The 22,516-nt window shown below is 46.5% G+C and overlaps 1 protein-coding gene across 1 annotated transcript; it reads left to right on the top strand.

Annotated features, from left to right (window-relative positions):
- The first annotated feature begins 7,851 nt into the window (after window positions 1–7,851).
- Window positions 7,852–20,049, top strand: HSPBP1 (HSPA (Hsp70) binding protein 1). The gene is made up of 8 exons (XM_053361576.1): window positions 7,852–7,934; window positions 10,099–10,268; window positions 11,248–11,464; window positions 12,369–12,593; window positions 13,202–13,357; window positions 14,059–14,155; window positions 14,793–14,904; window positions 19,170–20,049. The coding sequence occupies exons 2-8, from the start codon at window positions 10,140–10,142 to the stop codon at window positions 19,245–19,247; spliced, it is 1,014 nt and encodes a 337-aa protein (XP_053217551.1). The 5' UTR covers window positions 7,852–7,934; window positions 10,099–10,139; the 3' UTR covers window positions 19,248–20,049.
- Window positions 20,050–22,516: the final 2,467 nt, after the last annotated feature.

Raw genomic sequence — 22,516 nt, 5'->3', positions numbered from 1 at the left:
ATAAGTGGTCCATGTTTCACAAGCATACAGTAAGGTTGGTAGTACAATAGCTTTGTAAATAAGCATTTTGGTTTCCCTGCGAATGTCCCTGTCCTCATACACGCTGCACTTCAATTGAGAGAAAGCCGCACTCGCAGAGCTCAGGTGATGCTGGATTTTGGCATCAATGTTGGCCCTTGTGGAAAGTTAACTGCCCAGGTAGGAGAAGTGATTGACATTTTCCAACGTTACACCAAAGAGTTGGATTTGTAGCGCTGAAGAGGGGTTATTTTGTACTTGTTGGTGCAGCACTTTGGTTTTTTGGATGTTGGGCGATAAGCCAAGCTTTTCCTAAGCTTCTGCAAAGATACGTAAGCTTCTCCACTGAAAAGCTTACTTCGGAGTGAACAGCGCATAGCATCACACTGTTTGCTTGTTTATAGGGCATCATTAATATGCATGGCCCTTTGCAGCAAAGGTGGGGAGCCTTTTGCAGTCTGAGGGCCACATTCCCTTCTTGGAAACTTTCCAGGGGCCACATGGCAGTGGTGGGTGGGGCCAGGGGCAAAAGCTGGCAGGGCAATGGATGTGAATTTTTCCTTTGTGCAGTAAGCTAGTTTCTACACACAATCCTCTCTTTCTCTGTGTCCAATCACGCAAAAGGCATTATCAGAGTTCAAGAAACAAGACAATAGGTGGGTGGCTGTCCCTACTAGGGAGACTGAGGCTACCTTCCTCCAGCAGCTAATTTTAGATGTTGCAAAAAGGCTGCAAATAGTTAGTCATTAAATTTATTGTATAGTCACTTGGGTGGGGTCAAAATTAACTTGGCCAGCCTCAGATAAGATGCATCTCTTGACCTGCAGGGGGTGGGGCAGCAGAGAAGTAATTGCTGCCGCGCCCCCCCCCCACCAAGAAGCAACATTTATTCCGCTGGCTCTGGGTCACAGGTCTCTGCCTTGAGGAGCTTACAATCAATAGTTTGGCACAGCAGAGGAACAGGTGAGGATGTACAGGGCAAGGATATGCATTCGGTCAAGGGTCAGACTGGAAGTGACCCTCAAGGAATCCTGATAAACCATACCTGTGTGCGTTTAATTACAAGAGGACACAGGGAGGGGTGAACACAGGACACTTACAAAACAGGTCACTGATCCATCTTGGACTTCTGCAGACCTTGGGGTTTCCCCAGACCTGCTGGTCCCTTCTTCTTGCGTGTGGGGATGCTGCCATTTTGGCTTCATCAGGATCTACCTTTGGAGAACTGATGATTTAGAATTACTTTATATATATATCGTTAAGCACCAGGAAAAATATTTCTTTTCTACCGAGCCTTTGGGTTTTAATTAACTGTGCCCTCCTTCAGTGGGTGGGATGTTTTAGTCCTGCCCTTTAAAAATATGAATGAGTTTTAGATTTACATATGCTGGTTTAAATGTATGCTATTTATTTATTACTGTAAGCCACTGTGTGTTACTTTTGTTCTACTGCACTTTTGAATAAAAAAGTACACAGTGGTACATTAAAACAGAACGATACAAAGCAATATATGGTATGGTGGGGGCAGGGACACCATCTTAAAAAAACCCATCCCCAAATAACATGGGTACTCTGTGCATATTTTACTGAGTCTTACTCCCAAGTAAATGTGCATAGGATTGCACTAAAACATGCAGCACCAAATAGCAATTTAAAGCAGCACCAGGGTAAACAGCAAAATAAAGACCCTCTAAAGTCCCATTTAAATAAAGGTCTGGGAGCGAGGAAACAAAAGGGGGAGAAATGATTTATGCTTTTTCAGCAGGCATAAACTGATGTTATGCGTTTGTGGGTGTCAGACACTTATAATCCTAGCAAGTGTTAAAAGCTAATCAAGCCAGGCTAGCTTCCTGATGAGGTAACTGACTGGGTGATGGGCCATTAAGAGAACAAAGGAAAGGGGCTCTGTGCCAGATGATAAATGGATGTGGCCCCTCCTGCAGCTCTTACAACAGTTAGAGGGACAAGTCCGAAGTTTTAGGGCAGAGTTTACTGTGATGTGACCTAGAGGAAAAAGCTGCTAGCTGGAAAGGCAGAGAGAGAGGGATCCATGCCTGATTTCTGCTAGAATCCAAGGCTGTCGCTATGGGAGAAGTTAGACCGTCTCGGGGTGCTAAATGCTATGAACCCCTCCATCGCAGGCTCAGGTTGTATATATGTGTAAATAAACCGTGCATCATGAAGACACCAGAGTCTGCTGTGCCTCATTTCCAAAAGGAAACACAGACCTTGGGTAAATGCCTGGAACCCCTGGAATCTCGCAGTGCCCAGAGACTGGGGTGGCCTGCAACCTTGACTTTGTATTTCTGCGCCACTGACACTTTCATTCCTTTGTTATTGTTGCTGCTGCTGCTGCTGTGCTGTGATCCAGTTTGCAGTGTTATTTCTTTTAATGAGATATTCTGCCTCCTTTGTTTTCTTTTTATTGCCCATAACAGGAGTCACCCTAAAGGTCTCCAGACCAAGTGGCAGGGCAAAAATGAGTGCAAGGAGGATGGGGATGGAGGGGAAAGCGTGGGGGTGGGGGTGGGGGCCCTACACTCCCATCACTTCTGCATCTCACCTGACCGTTGCAATGCTGCCTTTTCAAGCTTAGGAACAAAAGTAGGTGAGGGACGGAAAGATATCGCCAGCAGGACAGGAAGGCAGCGGCTGACATTTCGAAAGAAGATATGATGAACTTTCAAGTTGTCTGCAAGGCAGAAATAATCCCTGCGCAAGCTCTCTGTCTCTCTCTCTCTCTCTCTCTCTCTGCCTCTTTTCTTAGTTGTTCAGTTTGTTTGATTAAATCCAAGTCAGAAATCTAGGCCAGTTTATTTTTATTGGGCGATGTAGGAAGAAGGAACCCCATCCTCTCCCTTGCGTGCAGACGTGGGCATTCCCCACACGTTTTCTACAAAACCCAAAAACAGGGTTGTTGCTGCCGCCGGTCCTTGGAATATTTTGGGACCCAAGAAGTAGGGCAGTGCCCAATGTTGGCTGGTGAATGTGGGCAGGGGTGGGGAGGCAGGACCCTCAGACAAAAGCTCCCTTCCAGCACAGCTATTGTGTGTTGTCAGTCAGTCAGTCTTGATTATTACAGCTGCAGATCACTACGATCACAGATCAGCAACACGTGTGCTGTTTTAAGTCTGCTGCCTCTAAGCTATGCTATCCACATGTTATGTCAGGGTCCCACAAGTCAACCTAACACAACCCTGCAGTCAGAAAGCACAATTTAGGAAACACTGGTTCTATTTCACAGCTGGGGGACATGATGATATTTGTTTTCTGTGGTTTAATGATAATCATTTTATTTGTGAATATTGGTTATTTTTTAATAATTTTGTGGATTTCCTCATGTTTTACCTACAGTTTTATTACATGCACCTCTTAGAAAGCTCTTTGATTCTCTCTTTATCTCAAAACCTTGCAAAGAAAAGCCCTGTGAAGAAATTCTAAAGGAGAAAGGAAGTGTAAAGATTATCGGTAAGTATAATTATTGAGCTGTCTTAAGCCTCTTATGTTAATACTCACCCTCTCTGCATCTGTTTCGTTATGTTTTATCATTAATTTGTGTTTTCAAAAAAGTAAAATAAAGAAATATACGGAAGGAAGCTCCTTGGTTAAGCAGTTCGTATATTTTTCTAAGTAATTGTAATTATAGTTATTACTATTCAAGCATGAGATTCTCAGGGTAGGTGGGCAGGCCCAGCTGCAGATTTTGGAGGGCCCTGTGCAGGCTGTCTTTGGTTATCCCTCATTCCCCTACCCCTGACTAATGCCTGCCTCCCCATTTGTAGCAATGGCACTACAACAGCTCCACAGCTCACCCGGCAGCAGCAGCAACAAGATGGCCACTTTATGCACATGAAGGAGGGAATCTATCATTGCCAAGAGAAAAGGACCAACTAGGATAAATATTTGTACAAAAAATGTACATGTTGACTTATATGCATAGATGCAAATTTAGAATACACACACACACAATTAAATAGAAATACAACATAATGGGGAAGACTGACCTCGTGACTTGTGTTCCAGCTCAGTCTTCTCAGGGGTGATGGTCAACTTCAAGGCTGCTCCTCTCTGTTCTTGTCCTTCTTCCTCTTCAAACCAGATTTGGGATTGCATGGCCCTTCAAGCAGAGCACTCCCCGCTGACTGCCCTTCAAATACAGAACTGCACCCTGAAAAGTAGGACACCTGGTCACCCTAAGAACATGAGATGAGCTTTGCTGGATCCGTCTCAAGGCCCGTCCAGAATTCTGTCCTCATGGTGGGATCTATGAGAAGCCCCCAAGAGGCGCATAAAGACCTCTCCCACTCTCTCTCTAGGCAGTAAGCGCCACAGTAGACTGGAAGCTAAACGCCTGCTTAGTTCTGACTGGGGCCTGGTGACCGCAAAATCTTATTTCCTATAACATCGTGCAAAATGAAATATGGTAGCCGCCATTGCGAGCTCACTATGAGAACAATGGCTCCCGCACTGCCAGGACCAACAGCATCCACACCATTGAGGGTTTTGAGTAGTGCCTGAGGATGATGGTGAGGACCCAAGCAAGGCATCAGCCCTGGTGCGCTCTGACACGGTATGTGGCCCCCAATGAGGCCGCAGTATGCTGGGCTTCTGGATGAGGCCCTCTTCCAAATGCTCCTCCAAGAGAGGTTTGGAGGGTAGCAAGAAGAGCCTTCGTGGTCGGGACGTGACCCCTCCATTTTTGAAAATGCTCTCCCCAGTGAGGTCCACCTGGCGCCCATCTTACTATGTTTATAGCTCCAGGTAAGACTTTACAGTGGTACCTCGGGTTACAGACACCTAGGTTACAGACTCTGCTAACCTGAAGTAGTAGCTCGGGTTAAGAACTTTGCTTCAGGATGAGAACTGAAATCGTGTGGTGGTGGCGCAGTGGCAGCAGCGGAAGGCTCCATTAGCTAAAGTGGTACCTCAGGTTAAGAACAGTTTCAGGTTAAGAACGGACCTCCAGAACGAATTAAGTTCTTAACCAGAGGTGCCACTGTATTCTACTCCCAGACAATATCATCATCATTTTTTTAGAATCAGGATTGGTTTAAATGGCCACTGCAATGCTTTCTGGTTTTCATGGGATGGTGTGGGTTTTACGACTGTAAGCTTCACTGGTTGTTATGGTTATGTTTAAAATTGTGTGCAGTGGTACCTTGGTTTACAAACTTAATCTGTTCCTGAAGTCTGTTCTTAAACCAAAGCATTCTTAAACCAAGGCGTGCTTTCCCATTGCAGCGGGGGACTCAATTTACAAATGGAACACACTCAACAGGAAGAGAAACATATTCTGCTTCCAAGGCAAAGTTCACAAACCAAAATACCTACTTCCGGATTTGCAGTGTTCTTAATCCAAGTTGTTCATATACTAAGCTGTTCTTAAACCAAGGTACCATTACATGTTCCCTACTGCTTGTAAGTCACCTAGATTTATTTATTTATTTATTTTCTAGAAGATGTCTAAGAAATTGAGATGATGAAGATCTGAATTTTAGTTTGGAGATCTCAGTTGGGTAGGATAAGGTATCTCTGTTCTTAGTGGGCCATGGGTAACTTACCTCAGCTTCAGGTAAAATAACCAGAAAACCCAGCTAGTTTCTACAGAAGGCTTTGCTGTTACAGAGTAACGTATGTCTGCCCTGAGAAACCAAAGGAAAGCAATTCACACCACATCCTTTACTACAGGATCAGAGGTGCCATCTGAGGCAGGATGAGCAGGAGAGTGACACAGCAAAGCTGTCTTACAGTATTTTGAAGAAGCTAAATCATACACATGGCCTATTAGAAGAGTCAGGGTAAAGTACTACTTTCCCACACAATGCAGTTAAAACTATGGAACTCACTCCCACAAGATGTAGTGACGCCAGCTGTGTACAGTTCATAGCAGAATTGCCTTTACAGTGGTAGCTTGGTTCTCAAACTTAATCCGTTCCGGAAGTCTGTTCTAAAACAAAAGCGTTCCAAAACCAAGGAGTGCTATCCCAAAGAAAGTAATGCAAAACAGATTAATCTGTTCCAGACTTTTAAAAACAACCCCTAAAACAGCAATTTAACATGAATTTTACTATCTAACAAGACCATTGATCCATAAAATGAAAGCAATAATCAATGTACTGTACTATAAAATAAATAAGACAGTATTGTAGATTATAAAAATTAAAATTAAATGATAGTCATTGTTTGGTTGGGGGCCTTTATCCATTTCCACAGTCACACAATCAATTAGTAGCTGAAGTGGATTCCACACAGTCACAAAAACAAAAACGCAAAATAGCAAAAGAAAAAACACCAAACTTAATCTATTTGACTTCTAAAATGTTCGAAAACCAAGGCGCAGCTTCTGATTGGAGCAGGGGCCCCGGAAACAATAGCCAACAGCTGCATTGGATGTTTGGCTTCCAAAAAACTTTCGGAAACCAGAACACTAACTTCCAGGTTTTTGGCGTTTGAGTAACAAGGCGTTTGAGAACCAAGGCGCCACTGTATAGCAGAATTGAAGCGTATTCCTTCCCTCAAAGAATTCTGGGCCCTATAGTTGACTACCCACAGAATTACAATTCCCAGCCGCCCTTAAAAAAAACTACAGCACCCAGAATTATTTTAGGTGGGGAAACGTGATTTGAATGTGCTTTAAAGGTATTGTGTGTAAGCGGCCTAGGGGTGGCTTGAAAGGAGGATTAGGCAAATTCACAGAGGATAAATTTACTAATGGCTGCTAACCATGATTGGCTACATTCCATCTCTACTATCAGAGATAGTAAGCCTCTAAATCCCAGATGCTGGGAATCACAAATAGGGAGAACACACTTTTGCACGCATGTTTCCCTTGTGGGCTTGGCAACTGTGAGAACTGGATGCTGGACTAAATGGGGCTTTGACCTGAACAAGCAGGGTTCTAAGTCAGCGCCAGATTTAGGGTGGTACAGGCAGTTCTGCCACACAGGGTGTCAAGCCGAGGGGCTGCAAAATCGAGATCCACAATTGAGAAGATCCATGCTGGAACTCACCACAAACGGCTGCCATGTTCTCTTCTGATGGAAATAGGGCCCACCTGAGAGATGCTAGAACCGAGTTCCAGTGAGGGGAAAAAAGCCCTGGAGAAGATCCACTCAGGGTTGCCAGAGTTTGGCCTTCCATACGGCACCATATTACAGAAGGCCCAATCCTTCAGGATTTTTGTTGGGGGGTGCAGGCCTTTTATTAGGGGGGCAGAACCTCAGTTTGCTATGTATCTTTATTGATTGGGGGGGCAGCTTCCCCTCCCTTCAAAACTTCTGGCTTTCCTGAGCTGATGCTGTATTATTCTAAATCACACGATTGGTCCTCATCCTCCCATTACTTAATATGTCCAAAGAACTGTTGCCTTTTCGGTGGGAGGCCAAGTTAGCTGGGGGCGTGACTGAAAACCCCGGGGGCAACCCCCCAAAAAAACCTGGCTAGCCCTCGCATTTTTGAACAGGCAGGTGTGCACATTTGGGGAAAGCGCTTTGCCCATCCATAGCTGTCAACGTTTCCCTTTTTTTAAAGGGAAATCCCCTTACTCCGAATAGGATTCCTCGCAAGAAAAGGGAAAAGTTGACAGCTATATACCCATCCTTTCTTGTTTTTAGGGCGCACAAATCCCCCGCAGTCGCTTTATGCGGAGGAGGCAATGCCCAGACGGGGGAGGGGGGCAAAAAGCAACAACCCGCCGACCAAATGACGCTTCGCATCACCGGTGAAAAGCGCTTCGAGCATTTGGGAGCCGGTTGTGGGATCTCCTCCTCGCGCGATCCCCTCGCTCGGCCGCCAGGGGCCGCCTCGCTTCCCCGGTTCAGAGGGCGCTGCTCTCCTCCCTTTCCTCTCCACGTGGTCGCAGATGGCCGCTTCCAGAAGCTGAGCCTGGAGCTGCTGCTGCCGCCGCTACCTGCGGGGTGAGTGGGGTGGCGAGGGAAGGGCGCCTCGGGGGGCAGCGCCAGGGGGCGAAGGGGCGAGCTGGGGGTGGGAGGGAGCAGTTTTGGCTAGAGGAGGGAATGGGCCGCCCTTTGCGGTGGGTGAGGCTTGGAGGAGGGGAGGCAAAAGGGAGGGCGGGGGAGAAGTTTACCGGGGTGGGGGAGATGGGGAGATTCTCCCACCCGCCCCAGACAGCTGATTTATTTTTTTTAGAAAAATGAAAAGCTGCTTGGTTACGTGTGGGGAGAAGGTGAGACAAGGACAATAGAGACTTTTAAAAAGACTGGGAACCATGTATGCTGCGTTTACAGAAAGAAGTGGACTCACTAGCAGGGTTTGAGTAAACAAGTACAACCAGCAACATAGAAATTAAGATGTAAAAACTGGAAAATAAAGTGTAAGAGGAAATATGAAAACAGGTATGGTATAAAAATGTTAAGGATATAATAATATTCAAGTTGAAGATTGCAATATTAAGGTAGAATAAAATAAGCAGGGGAAGCAAACACTCAAAGAACCAGAAAAGGAAGTTGAGGGAAGTCGGGGGGAGGGGGAGCTGGGGGGGATTTATATTCTATTTTGTTTTTGAGATAATGTTGATTGTGATGATGATAAAACTGTAAAACTTAATTTAAAACTTTTTTTAAAAAAAAGTGTGGGGAGAAGGTAGGGCGGAAACTCTGGAGTTGGGCTAGCGGCTTTTGAGCCTTGGCGAGTGGGCTTGCTGGAAGGGGAAGAAGGGTTGGCCAAGGTTCAATCCCTGGCCTCTCCTGGGTTGGGAGAAAGACCCGTGTCTGAAATCCTGGAGGTCTGCTGCCAGTCAGTGTAGACTGACCACTGATACTATACAGTTTCCTGTGTTCCTATGGAAGCATCTGGCTGGTGGAGTAGAGTAACCAACCTTAAGGAAGAGCCCTGTTGGGTCAGGCCAAGGCCCCAACTACACAATACATTTATAGAAGTGTCACATCACTTTGAAGAGGCCTTGTTTTCTCCCAAAAAATCCTGAGAGCTGTACTTTGTTAACGATGCTGTGAGTTGTTAGGAGATCCCCATCCACCTCACAGAGCCAACAGCTAAAGTTCGATTCTTCTGAGATTTGTTGCTCTGTGAGGGGACTCTGGATGCTAGATATATTCTGTTTGTGGCCTCTCCCAGACCATCTCCCAAGTGATGCAAATGAGATAGCATCCAGTGGGAGAAAGGTGGCTTACTCCTGAGCGCTATAAACAGTGGGAAATGGAAAGGTGGGGTTATCCCCCCTTGGTATCTTGGTGTGGCGTTTACCCTTGCCTCCATCTTTCTCCCTCTGTCTTGACTTTTAGGCTGTGCTTTGAAAGTATCCTGTAAATAAATTCAGAGCTGTGTGATTTTTGGCGTGGTCTCGATAACCAAGCCAAAAGTTGTGGCTACCTCTGCCCTCGTTGTGAAGCCACACTTTCAGGAAAGGATGGCTAGGTTCTTGACAGTTTATTGCTGCATGGCCAAATTGCTCCAGGTTCCTTGGCAGAGCAGTTTCCAAGCAAGCCCCAGTCTTCTTATTCAGTCTTTGAGCTGGGGAAGGAGAGCCCCACGAGCCTCTTCTACATTTTCAGGCTTGAATGGAAACCTGGGCCTTGTCAGAGGGTAGCAGCAGAATTCCCAATGTGAGTCTGGAAATGTGGAAGCCTGAATCCTGTATGTACTAACAGCATACTCATCCTCCAAGTCTGGACCTTTAGGTGGCCAAAATGGTCCTCTGGGAGGAAGGGCAAGATAGAAGTTTAAATAATAATGGACATTAACAGATTTGGAGAAACCCCAAACAAATCTTGGGGGGGCGGGAGAAACCCTAAGTGTGGGGAAACCTCAAAAGCAGCCCATTGAGGACTGAACATGCTTAGTGCCATGAAATGCTGGCTGATTTTTGGGTGTGTAGGGACTGAATTTCATACCCTGGCCGGAACCCTGAACAGGAGCACTCCACGCTGCAACACTTTGTTGCAGGTCCCATTTATCAGTATAGTAATGGTGTTTGCACAAAAGTAGAGCTGGAGCCAAGACACACCTGGTAAGTGTCTTGGCAGGATGAACTTGGGCCGGTAGGCCTACCCCCTGCTTTCTCAGTCATGCTCGTTTCTCATTCTCTCTCCTTTTTCTTTAAAGCTTTGTGAGCTGCCTACTGACTGGAACGGCATTCCCCAACCATGGCTGAAGGAGGTGCCGGTGGGAACCAGCCACCCCGCGAACCGCCCCGCAACCTCCAGGGCTTGCTGCAGATGGCGGTCACTGCAGGGAATGCTGAACCTGCCCCGATGGAGCCCATGTCTGATGAGGTGCGTGGCTTGGCTTTTATAGGAGGGGTGGTGGTGAGGTCAAATGGTTGTTAGATCTGGGGAATGAGTTTGAGGAAGGTGCTGTCCTGCGATCCTGGTGCGTTAAAGCTAGTGTTGATTGCGGAAGCTAAATACCAAGATTATCTAGCGAGGTGCAGAGCAGGTTGGATGAGAAGCAGCCTAGGAGGTATTATCCAAATATATTCCCTGTGTTGCTATTACATTATTAAGCTCATCCAACGAATGCTGTGAAGCTAGAAATAAAAATAATACAAATCTAGATATAGATATATCTATATCTATCTATCATCTATCTATAATTTGCAAAAAGTGTTTGTGTATTCATACATAGATACACTGTCCATTCCTGGCCTTAACCATTGCACCATGCAACTAGCTTGGGGCTAGGAAAAAAAGATCTCAAGCTGGCCTGCTCCTGTGCCTTTAACAGCAGCGGTTAGCATTCACAAATCAGCAGCTGACGTTTGGAGGGGCATGGAGATAAGACAGCATTCCCTGCCTATCAAAGCGCTGTTGAAACCAGTTTGAGGAACCAGGAGCCCTCTCGGCTATTGCTGTATGACAGCTTCCAACATCTGTGCCCACGGGTTTGCCAGCAGGGGCTGAGTCCATCAATGTCTGGAGGGTCACAGGGTCACTGCAGAGATACAGTTTGGCTCCTGTCTAAAGTTGGCAGCTCCAAGAGGAGTTGACGACAGCAGCGAGGACCCAAAAGCCAATTTTCTAAGCACAACTTCCCCTAACTCAGCGGTGTATGCAAGGAACTAGACTGGCAGGTGCTGAAAAGTAAGACTCTTCTAGGAGAGAGGTGGTGTCTAATATGGGGGCTAGGAGATAAAAGTTAGGTTATTTCTGGGGGAAGGAGTGAGCTATTGGCAGGAAGAGGAAGGACACGTGTGTATGAAATTCCCAATATGTTTCCTTTTCATTCACCTCTGTTCCCTATGCCGCTCTGCAGCGGAGACAGTGGCTGCAGGAGGCGATGGTCGAGGCCTTCCGGGGGCAAGTGGACGAGGTGGAACAGATGAAGGAATGTCTGAGGCTGCTGGAGCCACCAACCCCCGGAGCAGAACGTGGAGGGGAGAGTTCAGAGGAAGCACATTCAGACCTTGAGAACAGAGAAGGTGCCTTGGACCTTCTGGCAGAGCTGTGTGAAAACTTGGACAATGCTGCAGGTATAGAAAAGGCCCCATTCCTCTGTATGTGTGCAAGGGAGAAAGAGAGTGTGCAAGAGAGTGGGGAAGAGGGTGCCTTGAGTAATTTGGCGTGGAAACACTAGGAAATTGAGATTCATCTAAGAACTAAGAAGTGAGAAATGTCCTTAGGAGCATATTATTCTCTTAATTTCCAAGGCTCTTAACAACTTGGGTCCAGGAGACATTAAAGATTTGATTCACTGAGGGCTTCAGGAGGGTCACTGTTTGAGGGTCCCTCATGGCTGGGATGCCAGAAACCATGCATTAATATTGCAGGCCCCAATCTGTGGAGAGTCAGCTGAGATCAGACAGGCCTCTCCTTCATTGACTATCCAGCACCCAGCAAATATCTTTTTATTTCAGCTGGGTTTTTAAGTAAACATTCTGATTTTTTAAATATAAACTGATTTTATCTTTACTGTATCTTTCTAAACTCTTGCTGTACACTGCCTAGAGATTAATATTAATATTTACACCCTGTCCATCTGGCTGGGCTTCCCCAGTCACCCTGGGTGGCTTCCAGCAAAATACAAAAGCGTAATAAAACGTAAGAAATGAAAAATTCCTGATACAGGGCTGCCTTCAGATGTCTTCTAAAAGTTGTATAGTTCTTTATCTCCTTGTCATCTGATGGGAGGGCGTCCCACAGGGAGGGTGCCACTATTTATGATTATGGTGTTAAGTGGTGTATATAAATGGTTGAAAGAAATAAAATTAAAGAGTAAATCGCACCCAACGGTTCCAAGTTTATATGGTGGAAAGTAGTTACCCTTTGTAACCCCAGTGAGCCACAGCTAAGTCATAGTGCTGGCTGGGTTTGCAAGATATCCTACCATTCTGTTGTGCTGCCTGCTTTCCATTGACCCTTTTGCTGTCCTTCCAGACTTCTGCAAACTGGAGGGCATGCGGCTGTTAGCACACCGGTACCTGGAGCACGAGGAGCAGGAGCTGCGTTGGCGAGCTGCTCACCTGGTGGGCACCTGTGCCCAGAACGTGCCCAAGGTGCAGGAGCAGGCCCTGGCGCTGGGCTGCATGAGGAAGCTGCTGAAGCTGCTGGACCACGATCCCAGTGAGGCCGTCCGGATCAAGGCGCTGTTTGCCATCTCCTGTGAGTGCGGGAATTTTCTGACCTGTTGGAAAGGGTGAATTGATTAGTCCTGCAGCAATACAACTGCCTGCATTTTCTGTTCAGCAGAGTAAACTGTGGTTTGAATTTTCCTTTCAGGGTAAACCGTGGTTTGAGTGACCAAGCATTGAGGTGGGAGGATTAAATGCACACTCCCCTCAAACGGTTCATCTGGCTTTCCCCTTGGGAAAGACAAATGCAGTTTGTCCATCTCACTTCTGATCCAGCCCTCTGAGATAGCAAAGCCCTTACATTAGCAACAAGCTCAGCGTTTTATTACGTTACCAGATAAATGAGCCAAAGCAGCGGAGGGAAGCTCTGGCCCTTCAGACTTCAATTCCCATCAGTCCTCACTGTTGGCCATGCTGTCTGTGACTCATGGGAGATGGAGTCAGGGGGACATGGAGGCTGCTTCCTTACCCCTGAGTCAAGCCACCATTTCAGGCTTGGGAGCTTAATTAGCTGAGGGTTTCCCCACATGCGAGTGAAAATCATATTAATGGGGTCCCACTGATTTTTGTGAACTGCATTTTGCTAATGAACCCAATCTCTCCCCCCCCCTTTCTCTCTGCCCCTTGTTGCATTGCCAGGTTTGGTAAGAGCCCAGGAAGCAGGCCTTCAGCAGTTCCTACGTCTTGATGGCTTCTCAGTCCTCATGAGGGCCATGCAAAGCAACGTGCAGAAGCTGAAGGTGAAATCTGCCTTTCTCCTACAGAACCTCCTCATAAACCACCCAGAGCAGAAAGGTAATAATATAATAATCATAATAATAATTCATTATTTATACCCCATCCATCTGGCTGGGTTTCCCTAGCCACTCTGAGCGGCTTACAGCATTTCTAAAAACATAATAAAAACATCAAGCATTAAAAATCTCCCAATACAGGACTGCCTTCAGATGTCTTCTAAAAGTCAGATAGTTGTTTATTTCCTTGACATCTGATGGGAGGGTGTTCCACAGGGCGGGCGCCACTACCGAGAAGGCCCTCTGCCTGGTTCCCTGTAACCTCACTTCTTGCAGGGAACTGCCAGAAGGCCCTCGGCACTGGGCCTCAGCGTCCGGGCTAAACGATGGCAGTGGAGACACTCTTTCAGGTATACAGGATTGAGACGGTTTAGGGCTTTAAAGGTCAGCGCCAACACTTTTAATTGTGCTCGGAAACGTCGTGAGGAGAACTGTAGAAGGATGCCTTGAAGAGCTGTTCTTTGGTTTGTGAAATTGTTACGGCTGCACGCAGTGGACGTGGCCATCTCCCACCAATCTTGGGCTGTCCCCAAAGTAGGCCTTCATCAAGCCCAATTGGCTGAAGGAGGCTGACAATGATGCATTTCAGAAGCCCCACATTGGCAGGGACTGTGATACTGCCCACCTAGGTGGTATGGCGTCAGCATGTTCCCGTAAGTGGACGTGTCTCTCCTCAGCTTTTCCACCCCTTTCTCTCCACAGAGGCTCTCTGTTCCATGGGGATGGTCCAGCAGCTGGTGGCCCTGATCCGGTCTGAACACAGCACTTTCCATGAACACGTCTTGGGAGCCTTGTGCAGGTATCGAGGGGACTGGGCTGCAGAGAATGAGAGCCAGGATCCAGGGGGATCTCTGACTGATCTATTGAGGGCTGCTGGCATGCTTGGCACTGGTGTCGTTGAGTTATTTGGGGAGGAGAGCTTTGTTTCTTGTTATAGGCCAGAGGTATACAAGCCTGAGCGTTCTCCAGTCTAGTTCTCACCGAGGGTGTAGACGTGAGCTTAGGCTGAACTGTTTCAGACTACAAGACTTTCCCTGTCACTCCCTCTGTTGGCGGACTCAAAACAGTGCATGCCGGCAGCGGCACAGCCAAAAATGGGTCTACTAAGAAACAAGTGGGGAAGCATCAGCATGCTGGGGAAACCATGCGAGATTTGCAGAACTTAAAAGAGGAGGAAAACCTTTGAAGAAATGAAACTTAATAGGGCAAAGAAACAGCAACAAAACAGTTCAGTCAGGACTAAGCATGCTCAGTAGCTATGAGATGTTGGGTGTCACTTGGAAAGGAAAAGTGTGGAGGATGAAATGGAGTAGCCTGATGGAGGGGCTGGCTGGCAGGCAGGCAGGCAGGAATTGTGAAGAGGAATCCACAACATTCACAGGTCTCACATGCTCATCTCTAATCTGTCATTCCTTCCCCCTCCTTGCCCTCCCAAGCCTGGTAACAGATTTTACTCAGGGAGTGCGGGAGTGTCAAGAGCCGGATTTGGCCCTCGAGGAGCTCTTAAAGGAGCGGTGCCAGCTACTGAAGGATCAGGAGGAGTTCCAGGTAGGCAGAAATAAATGGGTTCCTTTCCCTCCCTTTCCCACCAATCTGTGGCATGAACTTGGTGCGAATGTCTGGACTGCCACTGAGTTTTTCCAACGGGGAAACTAGAATTCTGTTTAAAATAAATGATTCTGCTGCCACAGTTTTCCAGCTTCCTGAATATTTTTCATGGAGTGAAGAAGGGCAGGGCTGAGCATGATCGCCATTTCAAGCTTTATTCTCCCCATGTTGGTTAGGAACCTCCAGCCCAAAGGCTCTGATCAGGCCCGGCAGGAGTCCTGATTTGGCCCACAAGGCTGTTCCTCCACAAACAACCACCAGATGTGGGTCAGGTACAGACAAGGCTGCAGAAACGGGAGCTTAAAATCATGCTCCTGATTCTTTTTTGGCAAACGGACCTCGCTGATCGGCACTGACAGACTTTGGAGTTTTATCCATACACAGGTGTGGCCACAATTCAAAAAGTGCCTGCAAACTGATATTTTCCCTCTGCAAACTGCCTTCCTGGTCTGCATAAAAAAAACATCAGTTTGTAGGCATCCAAACCACACCTGCAAATAGGTGGGAGCCAGCGCCCGTTGAAGTTGTAACGATGACAGGTGAGCAGTCGCCCGTGAGGGGTGAGGATTTGGCCCGCCCGCCAGATCCAGGCCCTCATCCTGACTCTGCAGCAATGGAGGCCGGAGCATTTACTTTAAAGCGGGTGGGGAAGGAAGGCTGAGACTGGAAAAGCCAGCGTTTTGCAAAGTGAAATTCCACAAGAGCCTGGAATTATGAAACCCTATGCCAGGGGTCAGCAACCTTTTTCAGCTGTGGGCCGGTCCACTGTCCCTCAGACCATGTGGGGGGCCGGACTACATTTTTTTTGGGGGGGGGGAAATGAACGAATTCCTATGCCCCACAAATAACCCAGAGATGCATTTTAAATAAAAGGACACATTCTACTCATGTAAAAACACACTGATTCCTGGACTGTCCGCGGGCTGGATTTAGAAGGTGATTGGGCCGGATCCTGCCCCTGGGCCTTAGTTTGTCTACCCCTGCCCTATGTATTTCCACCACCTCCTTGCCTAGGTGGCAGCGTCTCCCTCTCTTCGCTCTACTTTCCTGGGCACTAGAGGGCACTAGGCACCTTTTTTAAAAGGCCAACTTTCTGAAGCTTGCAGTGCAGCTATTCCCATTTAAGTGCATTTCTGGAGACGGTTTGCAGCACGGAGAGCTTATAATTATTTATTATTTATACCCTGCCCATCTGGGTGGGTTTCCCCAGCTTTACCCACCTAATAATAGCACAATGCAGAAACAGCTTAAGAAGGAAGTTTGGGGTTCTCCGCTGCTCGGGGCCCCATAATCCAGCCATCGCTGCCCCAACCCATCTGCCCCAACTGAGGCTGGGCCTGTGATATATAGGAGGCATGTTTGCTCCCAGCCCCCCCCCCCAGTGGTGAGAGGAAGAAACAGCCTCCTATTGCTGGAGAGGCAGATTTCTTTAGAGGTCAGGGTAAAGTCCCGTTGCTGTTCATTTCTGTGCTTTCTGGTACTAAATCAGCCCCGTATTTAATAACCCAGCCAGGTGGGTGGGGTATAAATAATAAAATCATTGTTTTTATTAATATTAGCACTAGCACTATAGCCAGAAGAATTTACTTACTTATTTTAATCCGCTTGTCCAGTGCCCAAGAAGCAGTTTACAACACATCCATTAAGCAGCATTAAAGCACTTGACATCTGACAGTGACACACAGAAATGGGTGCTTGAGCTACACGTCAGAAAAGGCCTCTGTAAGGAGGGTCTTAAGGAAGTGTGGTTGCACAGTAGCAAAAAGCAAGGTGTTCCATAACTGAAGAACAGACACACAGTCTTTTCCTTTTAAAAGTTTTATTTTTATTTTCAAAGTTTCAAAAAGAAAAAACAGTTTTTTACACACGTTTTCACAAACCCATAGTCCATGTCTGTACCTTTATGGGGTTCCCTTCACCCCTCTCTTGGCTTCCAAAATTCATCTTCCTTTTTTAACTGCATCTAATTACATTTATCCAAATTATTATACTTCATTTTTATCCTTTGTTATTTTAAATTACAAGTGCTATGTCAACCCTGCTAACGTTTTTATTTCATTTCCCAGAAGGCCTTGGCTGTTTTTACATGTCCACAACATATGGTGAAATGTACCTTCTTTAACTTTACACTTCCAACATATGTTGGTTGTGTTCTTACACATTTTCACTAGTCTTGTAGGAGTCAAATACCATCTATACATCATTTTCATATAATTCTCTTTTAACGTACAGCAAGCTGTAACACACACTCTTTTCCAATGCAAGCGGTATGGAACTTTTACCATAGAGATACCAAGGATAGAGTGACGTCACTTGGCTCCCATTGAGAATCGCGGACGGATGGTGGCTTTCTATTTGAATACAGGCTGCACATGGCTCTAGGCTGTCTCTGAGGTTTTCTGTCTGCTGCTCAAGGAAGTGGGGAGGGGGGCGGAACTTGAGTTGGCTTCCTTGCCACAGATCCTGGAACCGTGCCATTCATTTCCGAGTGCGGTTGTGTCACAACGCCATCTCCCCCCCCCCCGTGCTCTTCTTTAGCTTGATTTGAGGGTGGGGGTCGGACGGACATGTTGCTTCTGTTTCGTGTCGTCTTGTGTTTATTCTCAACAGACAGGTTCCCACCCCTGCTGTTAGCCAGCGACAGTTTTCCCTGAACGTAGCAATTAGGCTGTGCCGAGCTTGATAATTAAACAATTGGCATAATGGAGTAAGTGTTGGGGATGGGGAACAACCTCACTGTGCCATTAAATTCTTTTTAAAATAAATTTTTTTTAAAAATCCTAACACTTCCCTCTCCTTTCCCCTGTTCAGCTCCAAAAAAAATCTCCATGTTGGGGTGAGAAAGCTTTGAGACTGAGAACACATTCCTATCCACAGGAAGCCGTGTGGGCTGTAGTCTCAAGCCAAGGAAGATGGTTTTGGTGGCCCATAAGCAAGGCTGAGCAGAAGCATGAGCCGCAATAAGCCCCGTTAATTGTAGGCAGAACGGTCAACATACAGGCATACCTCATTTTATTTGCAGGCCACCTTTCAGTAGTTAAGGCCTTGCTCAAGGCGGCTTACGTCGCGAACAAATTGTCTAAAATAGTCAAAAACAATAAAACCCTTCAACAAGTACACAACCAAATTGAACAACTTCCACGTTAAGTCATGATAAGATCTAAAAAATAAAGATACAAAAAAATTCAGTAACAGCAACAAACGACCCCAATGGAAAAAACAGCAACCCTAAACAACACCCCAACCCAAGAGTTTGTTCTGCAGCCTCAACTTTTGCAGCTGGAGTCAGTCCAGGTCCTGCCTTCCCAGGCCAGGTGGAAAGTGGCCTGCAAGGCAAAGGAGCAGGTCTTCCAGGACTCGCAGCCAAGATGGTCCAGCTCCTATTTAGCCGTACCATTTCAGACTGGGGGTAGGGCTGTGTGTTGTCGCCTATTGGAATATTCCCTTATAAAATAAGATGGGTGGAGGGAGTAAAAAACACACCCTGCACTTGGCATTTATTTACTTATTTATATGTTGGCTGTGTTTATTTCCTGCCTTTCTCCTCCAAGGAGTTCACGATGTGGTGGTTCTACTGCCTTCCATTTCATCTTCTCAACGGCCCTGTGGTGTAGGTTAGGCTGAGAAAAATTGACTAGCCCGAGGTCACCCAGTGAGCTTCATGGCTGAGTGGAAATTTGGACCCTTCGGTCTCTAGGTCCTCGTCCGACACTCTAACCCAGCGGTAGGCAACCTAAGGCCCATGGGCCACAAGCGGGCCATGGGGGTCGTTTAACCGGCTCACGAGCTGCCCCCAAACTGAGCTGCTCGTTCGGGGAGCCCCCGTGCACTATGCTAAACTGGTGCAGGGAGTCACTTCCGCAGCACCCGAAATTGCGTCCACACAGACACCGGAAATCGCAGGCACGCGTGCTCAAGTGCACGCGCAGTCCGGCCCACGAAGGGATCTCCGCTGGAGTGAACCGGCCCAGGCGAGGTAAACCTTGCCGACCCCTGCAGTCTAACCACTACACCACACTGTCAAGGAGAAAGCCATCTGTGTCATGATTTCATTGCCACCACACGCTTTATTTGCAGATGGTGAGACTTTCCACTGCCCTCCCAGGTTCAAGCCAAACACTTAAAGAACTGAACGCCCATTAAAGAAGGAGCAGAGCTTGCCTCTCTTCCCTTCCTTTATTTTTTATTTCGTTTTGTTTTTAAAGGAGGAGCTGGATTTCTGTGAGGCCCTGCTGCGCCTTTGCTTCCACGGTCAGCCTGATGATAACAGCATGGACCGGTAACTTGGCTTCCCAGAAGAACCCTTGACGCTGTTGGATGTTCATGCTTGCACTTGGAAGCTGTCTCAGTTGGAGAGGCTTGGTGGAAACGCCCGTGTTTATCCTCCCATTCACTGATCCGGCAACAGGCTCCAGTAACAGAAGATCTCTCTGAAACGAGATACATGGCTTGTTAAGCCTCACGATCAGCAGGAAGACACTTTCATAAGCCATTGCTGCGTAACTTCCTCTCCGTAGTTCTGCAGAAGCATTCATCTGCTTATCTACCTTCCCAGCCACACCCAGGCAGTTCTACCTTCATTAGCCATAGTTTTGAGATGGCTCTTGAGATCTCCTTTTTAATTGAGGGAAAACTAATCCCATTTCCTGTTCTCCGCTGCTTGTTATTAGGGAAAAGATGCTTAGTCAGGCGAGAAGGCTTGAGTGCCTTTTGGAAAGTAGATGATCAAGAATTGCCTTCTTACTTCCGCAGCATATGGGAACTGGCTATTCTACAAACCTACTCTGGGTTACATATTTGGGGAGCATTCGTTCAAAAGGGGCTGTGGTTTTGGTGTATCTGGCTGCAAAGGACCTGTAACACTACCCATTTTTTTAAAGTTGCTGATAGAGTTGGGAAAAGCTTGTCCCAGCTGAAGAATTTCTCGGGGGTAATTGTGGGGGGAGCTTAAAAAAAATATGCTTGTGACAACTCGAAATGTATTGCAAACAGCTTGAATCTCCCACAACTCTGCTTTGCTGTTGCTGTGTTCACTATTCAGCATTTTTTTTATTTAAAAAAACCAAGTTTCTGTTTCGGGTGCTATGACTGTCACGTTTTTGTTTTTCCTACTAGCAAATGCCTTTAAAACGTTGAAAATGATGTCTCCATTTCAAAGAAGAAGAAAAGATGGCAGATCTTTCAGTTTAGGGGTTAACAACAAGAAGCCCCTTACTCAAAATTGGCCTTTTGAATATCACCAGCTTGTTCCCCACCTCCAGCTGTAATCTCAGGGGCAGGAAAGAGATTGTATTGGCCTCAATATGAGCCACCCCAAATATTGGCTGCACCCCTAAAATGCAATATATTAAGTCACAGCTTCTCATAAGAGAATAATATTATAGGCTGCACTCTGGTTTTTAATACCAGCAGGTGGGGGGAAGCATAGCCTAAATAAATACACCACTAGTACAGCATGTACGTAGATGGGATACAGGAGAGGGAAAGCTTAGCAGTCTTACTTTATAAATGGGGAAGGAACTAACCTACCATTCTCCTTAAAGCTGCCCTCCCACAAAGCTAGGTACCAACTAGGTTCTTGCGAGTGACAGGATTATGAAGAGCTGCAAAAGAGTGTCCAGGATCTAAAGGGTGTTCTCCGTGTCTTTCCCTCCATTATTATTTGCAATGCTAGTTGGTTGTGCCAGGTCACAAATAGCTTACAGGACTCTCCTTGTCTCCTTAGTTGTCAGGCAACTGATAGCTCAAGTCAGTAGAGCAGGAGACATTTAATCTCAGGGTTGTGGGTTCAAGTTCCGTGTTGGGCAAAAGATTCCTGTACCAAGCGGGTTTGACTAGGTGACTCTTATGGTCCCTTCTAACTCTACAATTCTATGAGTCTAAGATTACACGGGAGTGGGCTGTAATCCACATAACTAGTCCCCGGCATATCCAGGTAGGGCGGAGAAAGACCCCTGCCTGAAATCTATAAGTAGATGGGTCAGATGGTCTGGCTTGATATAAGGCAGCTCCCTACTTCCTAATTTTTAACAGAGCAAAGTGCTTATTTCCACATCAGTCCTCTGAAAAAGTACATGGTTAGCATTTTACAAAGGGCAGACTGAGAATGGGGGCAGGTATAAGCCTAGCCACACTTACCAAACCTATGGCTAAAATGGCACTTGAGCTCTGGGCTGCGTTTGAAACTGGGCTGATATAAGATAAATGTGATGTATTAATTTATTTGAACACATCTTTGAAATCAGTCCCATGGATTTGTACTTCAAAGTGGTATCATATACGCAATGTCCACATGCTATTATTATTATTATTTAGTTAGGTTCCTAGTGGTTTAATACAAAATAAAAAAGTCTACAAGTGATGTTAAGAGGCGTAGCATTATAAACAGGTGATGATGATACTAAGATAAACCCTTGCAAAACTCATTAAAGAGATCCAGCTGTGATCCTATGTACTGAGAACGAACTCCATTCTCTTGAGAGTGAATCCTTAGGTAGTCAGAATGGTATTGTCTATGCACAAGTCTGGGAGGAGTATTAGCAGGCTTGGAGGAACCGCAAGTTTTGCAGAAGTACAGCAAATACTTTAAAAGGGGAAACCCCTAGGCTAGGGGCGTGGGAGCCCCAAAGCCACTCAGTGAGGACTGTGCCGGGAATGTTAGCTGATGGAGCAGATGGAAAACCACGTGGGAGAGGGAATGGAATGAAGTATCCTGTTGGAAGATCTGTTTGGCTGGCACCCTGAGCAGCAGTTCTTCACACTGAAACATCCTTACAGGTGGAACAGCTGGTTTATAAAAATAATTTACGCCCTGCTTTGAAAGGACTTGCCAAGGTGGCTTGCAGTCATTGAAAGAATACAGCTACCTTAAAAACAGATACAAACAAACAAGCAAACAGGAGAGACCCGAACCAAATGCTTAACAATTTTTAAAAATTAATTCACTTGAAAAGTATAGCTGAGGGAGCCAACTGGGTCTTTCTAGTTGAGTGCTTCCACTGAGGACGCCGTGCCCTGTGTTTCACTTCCAAAGACAACAGGACACAGTGAAGAACTGGATAATGAACACAGCCTGTTGATGTACATCTTGTATGGCATGCCATCAGATATCCTGGACAGGAATGGGCAACCTGTGGCCCTCAATGTGTTATTGGACCACAACTCCCACCCTGGGACTTTGGTGTGAAGTGTGGGTGATAAATTGCCATCGTCGCCATCTCCCAATATCCGTGACCATTGGCCTTGCTGGCTGGGGCAGATGGGAGTTGGGAGTCCATAGCTTCTGGACAGATTCTCCATCCCTTTATCAGCAGCAACAAGCTCACTTTAACTGAGCCAGTACTTGTTCACACAGCACATAATTAGAACGATGGAATTCACTTCCCACAAGATGTAGTTACGGCCACCAATTTGAAAGGCTTTAAATGACGATTAGACAAATTGACGGAGGATAAGGCTTGCAGTGGCTACTAGCCCCAGTGGCCACATTCTATCTCTGCTGTCAGAGACAGGATGCTACTGAAAGCCATCTGCTGGCGATCGGAAGAGGGGG

Source organism: Podarcis raffonei, chromosome 13, assembly GCF_027172205.1.
Source record: "Podarcis raffonei isolate rPodRaf1 chromosome 13, rPodRaf1.pri, whole genome shotgun sequence".
In the NCBI taxonomy this organism is placed as follows: domain Eukaryota; kingdom Metazoa; phylum Chordata; class Lepidosauria; order Squamata; family Lacertidae; genus Podarcis; species Podarcis raffonei.
The sequence above is the reverse complement of the archived record's forward strand: the minus strand, read 5'-3'. Positions and strand labels throughout refer to the sequence as shown.

Coding starts and splice junctions, on each gene's coding strand:
- HSPBP1 (XM_053361576.1), top strand. CDS start 10,140: ATGGCTGAAGGAGGTGCCGGTGGGAACCAGCCACCCCGCGAACCGCCC. Junction 10,269..11,247: donor TGGAGCCCATGTCTGATGAG/GTGCGTGGCTTG, acceptor GCCGCTCTGCAG/CGGAGACAGTGGCTGCAGGA. Junction 14,905..19,169: donor AGGATCAGGAGGAGTTCCAG/GTAGGCAGAAAT, acceptor TTGTTTTTAAAG/GAGGAGCTGGATTTCTGTGA.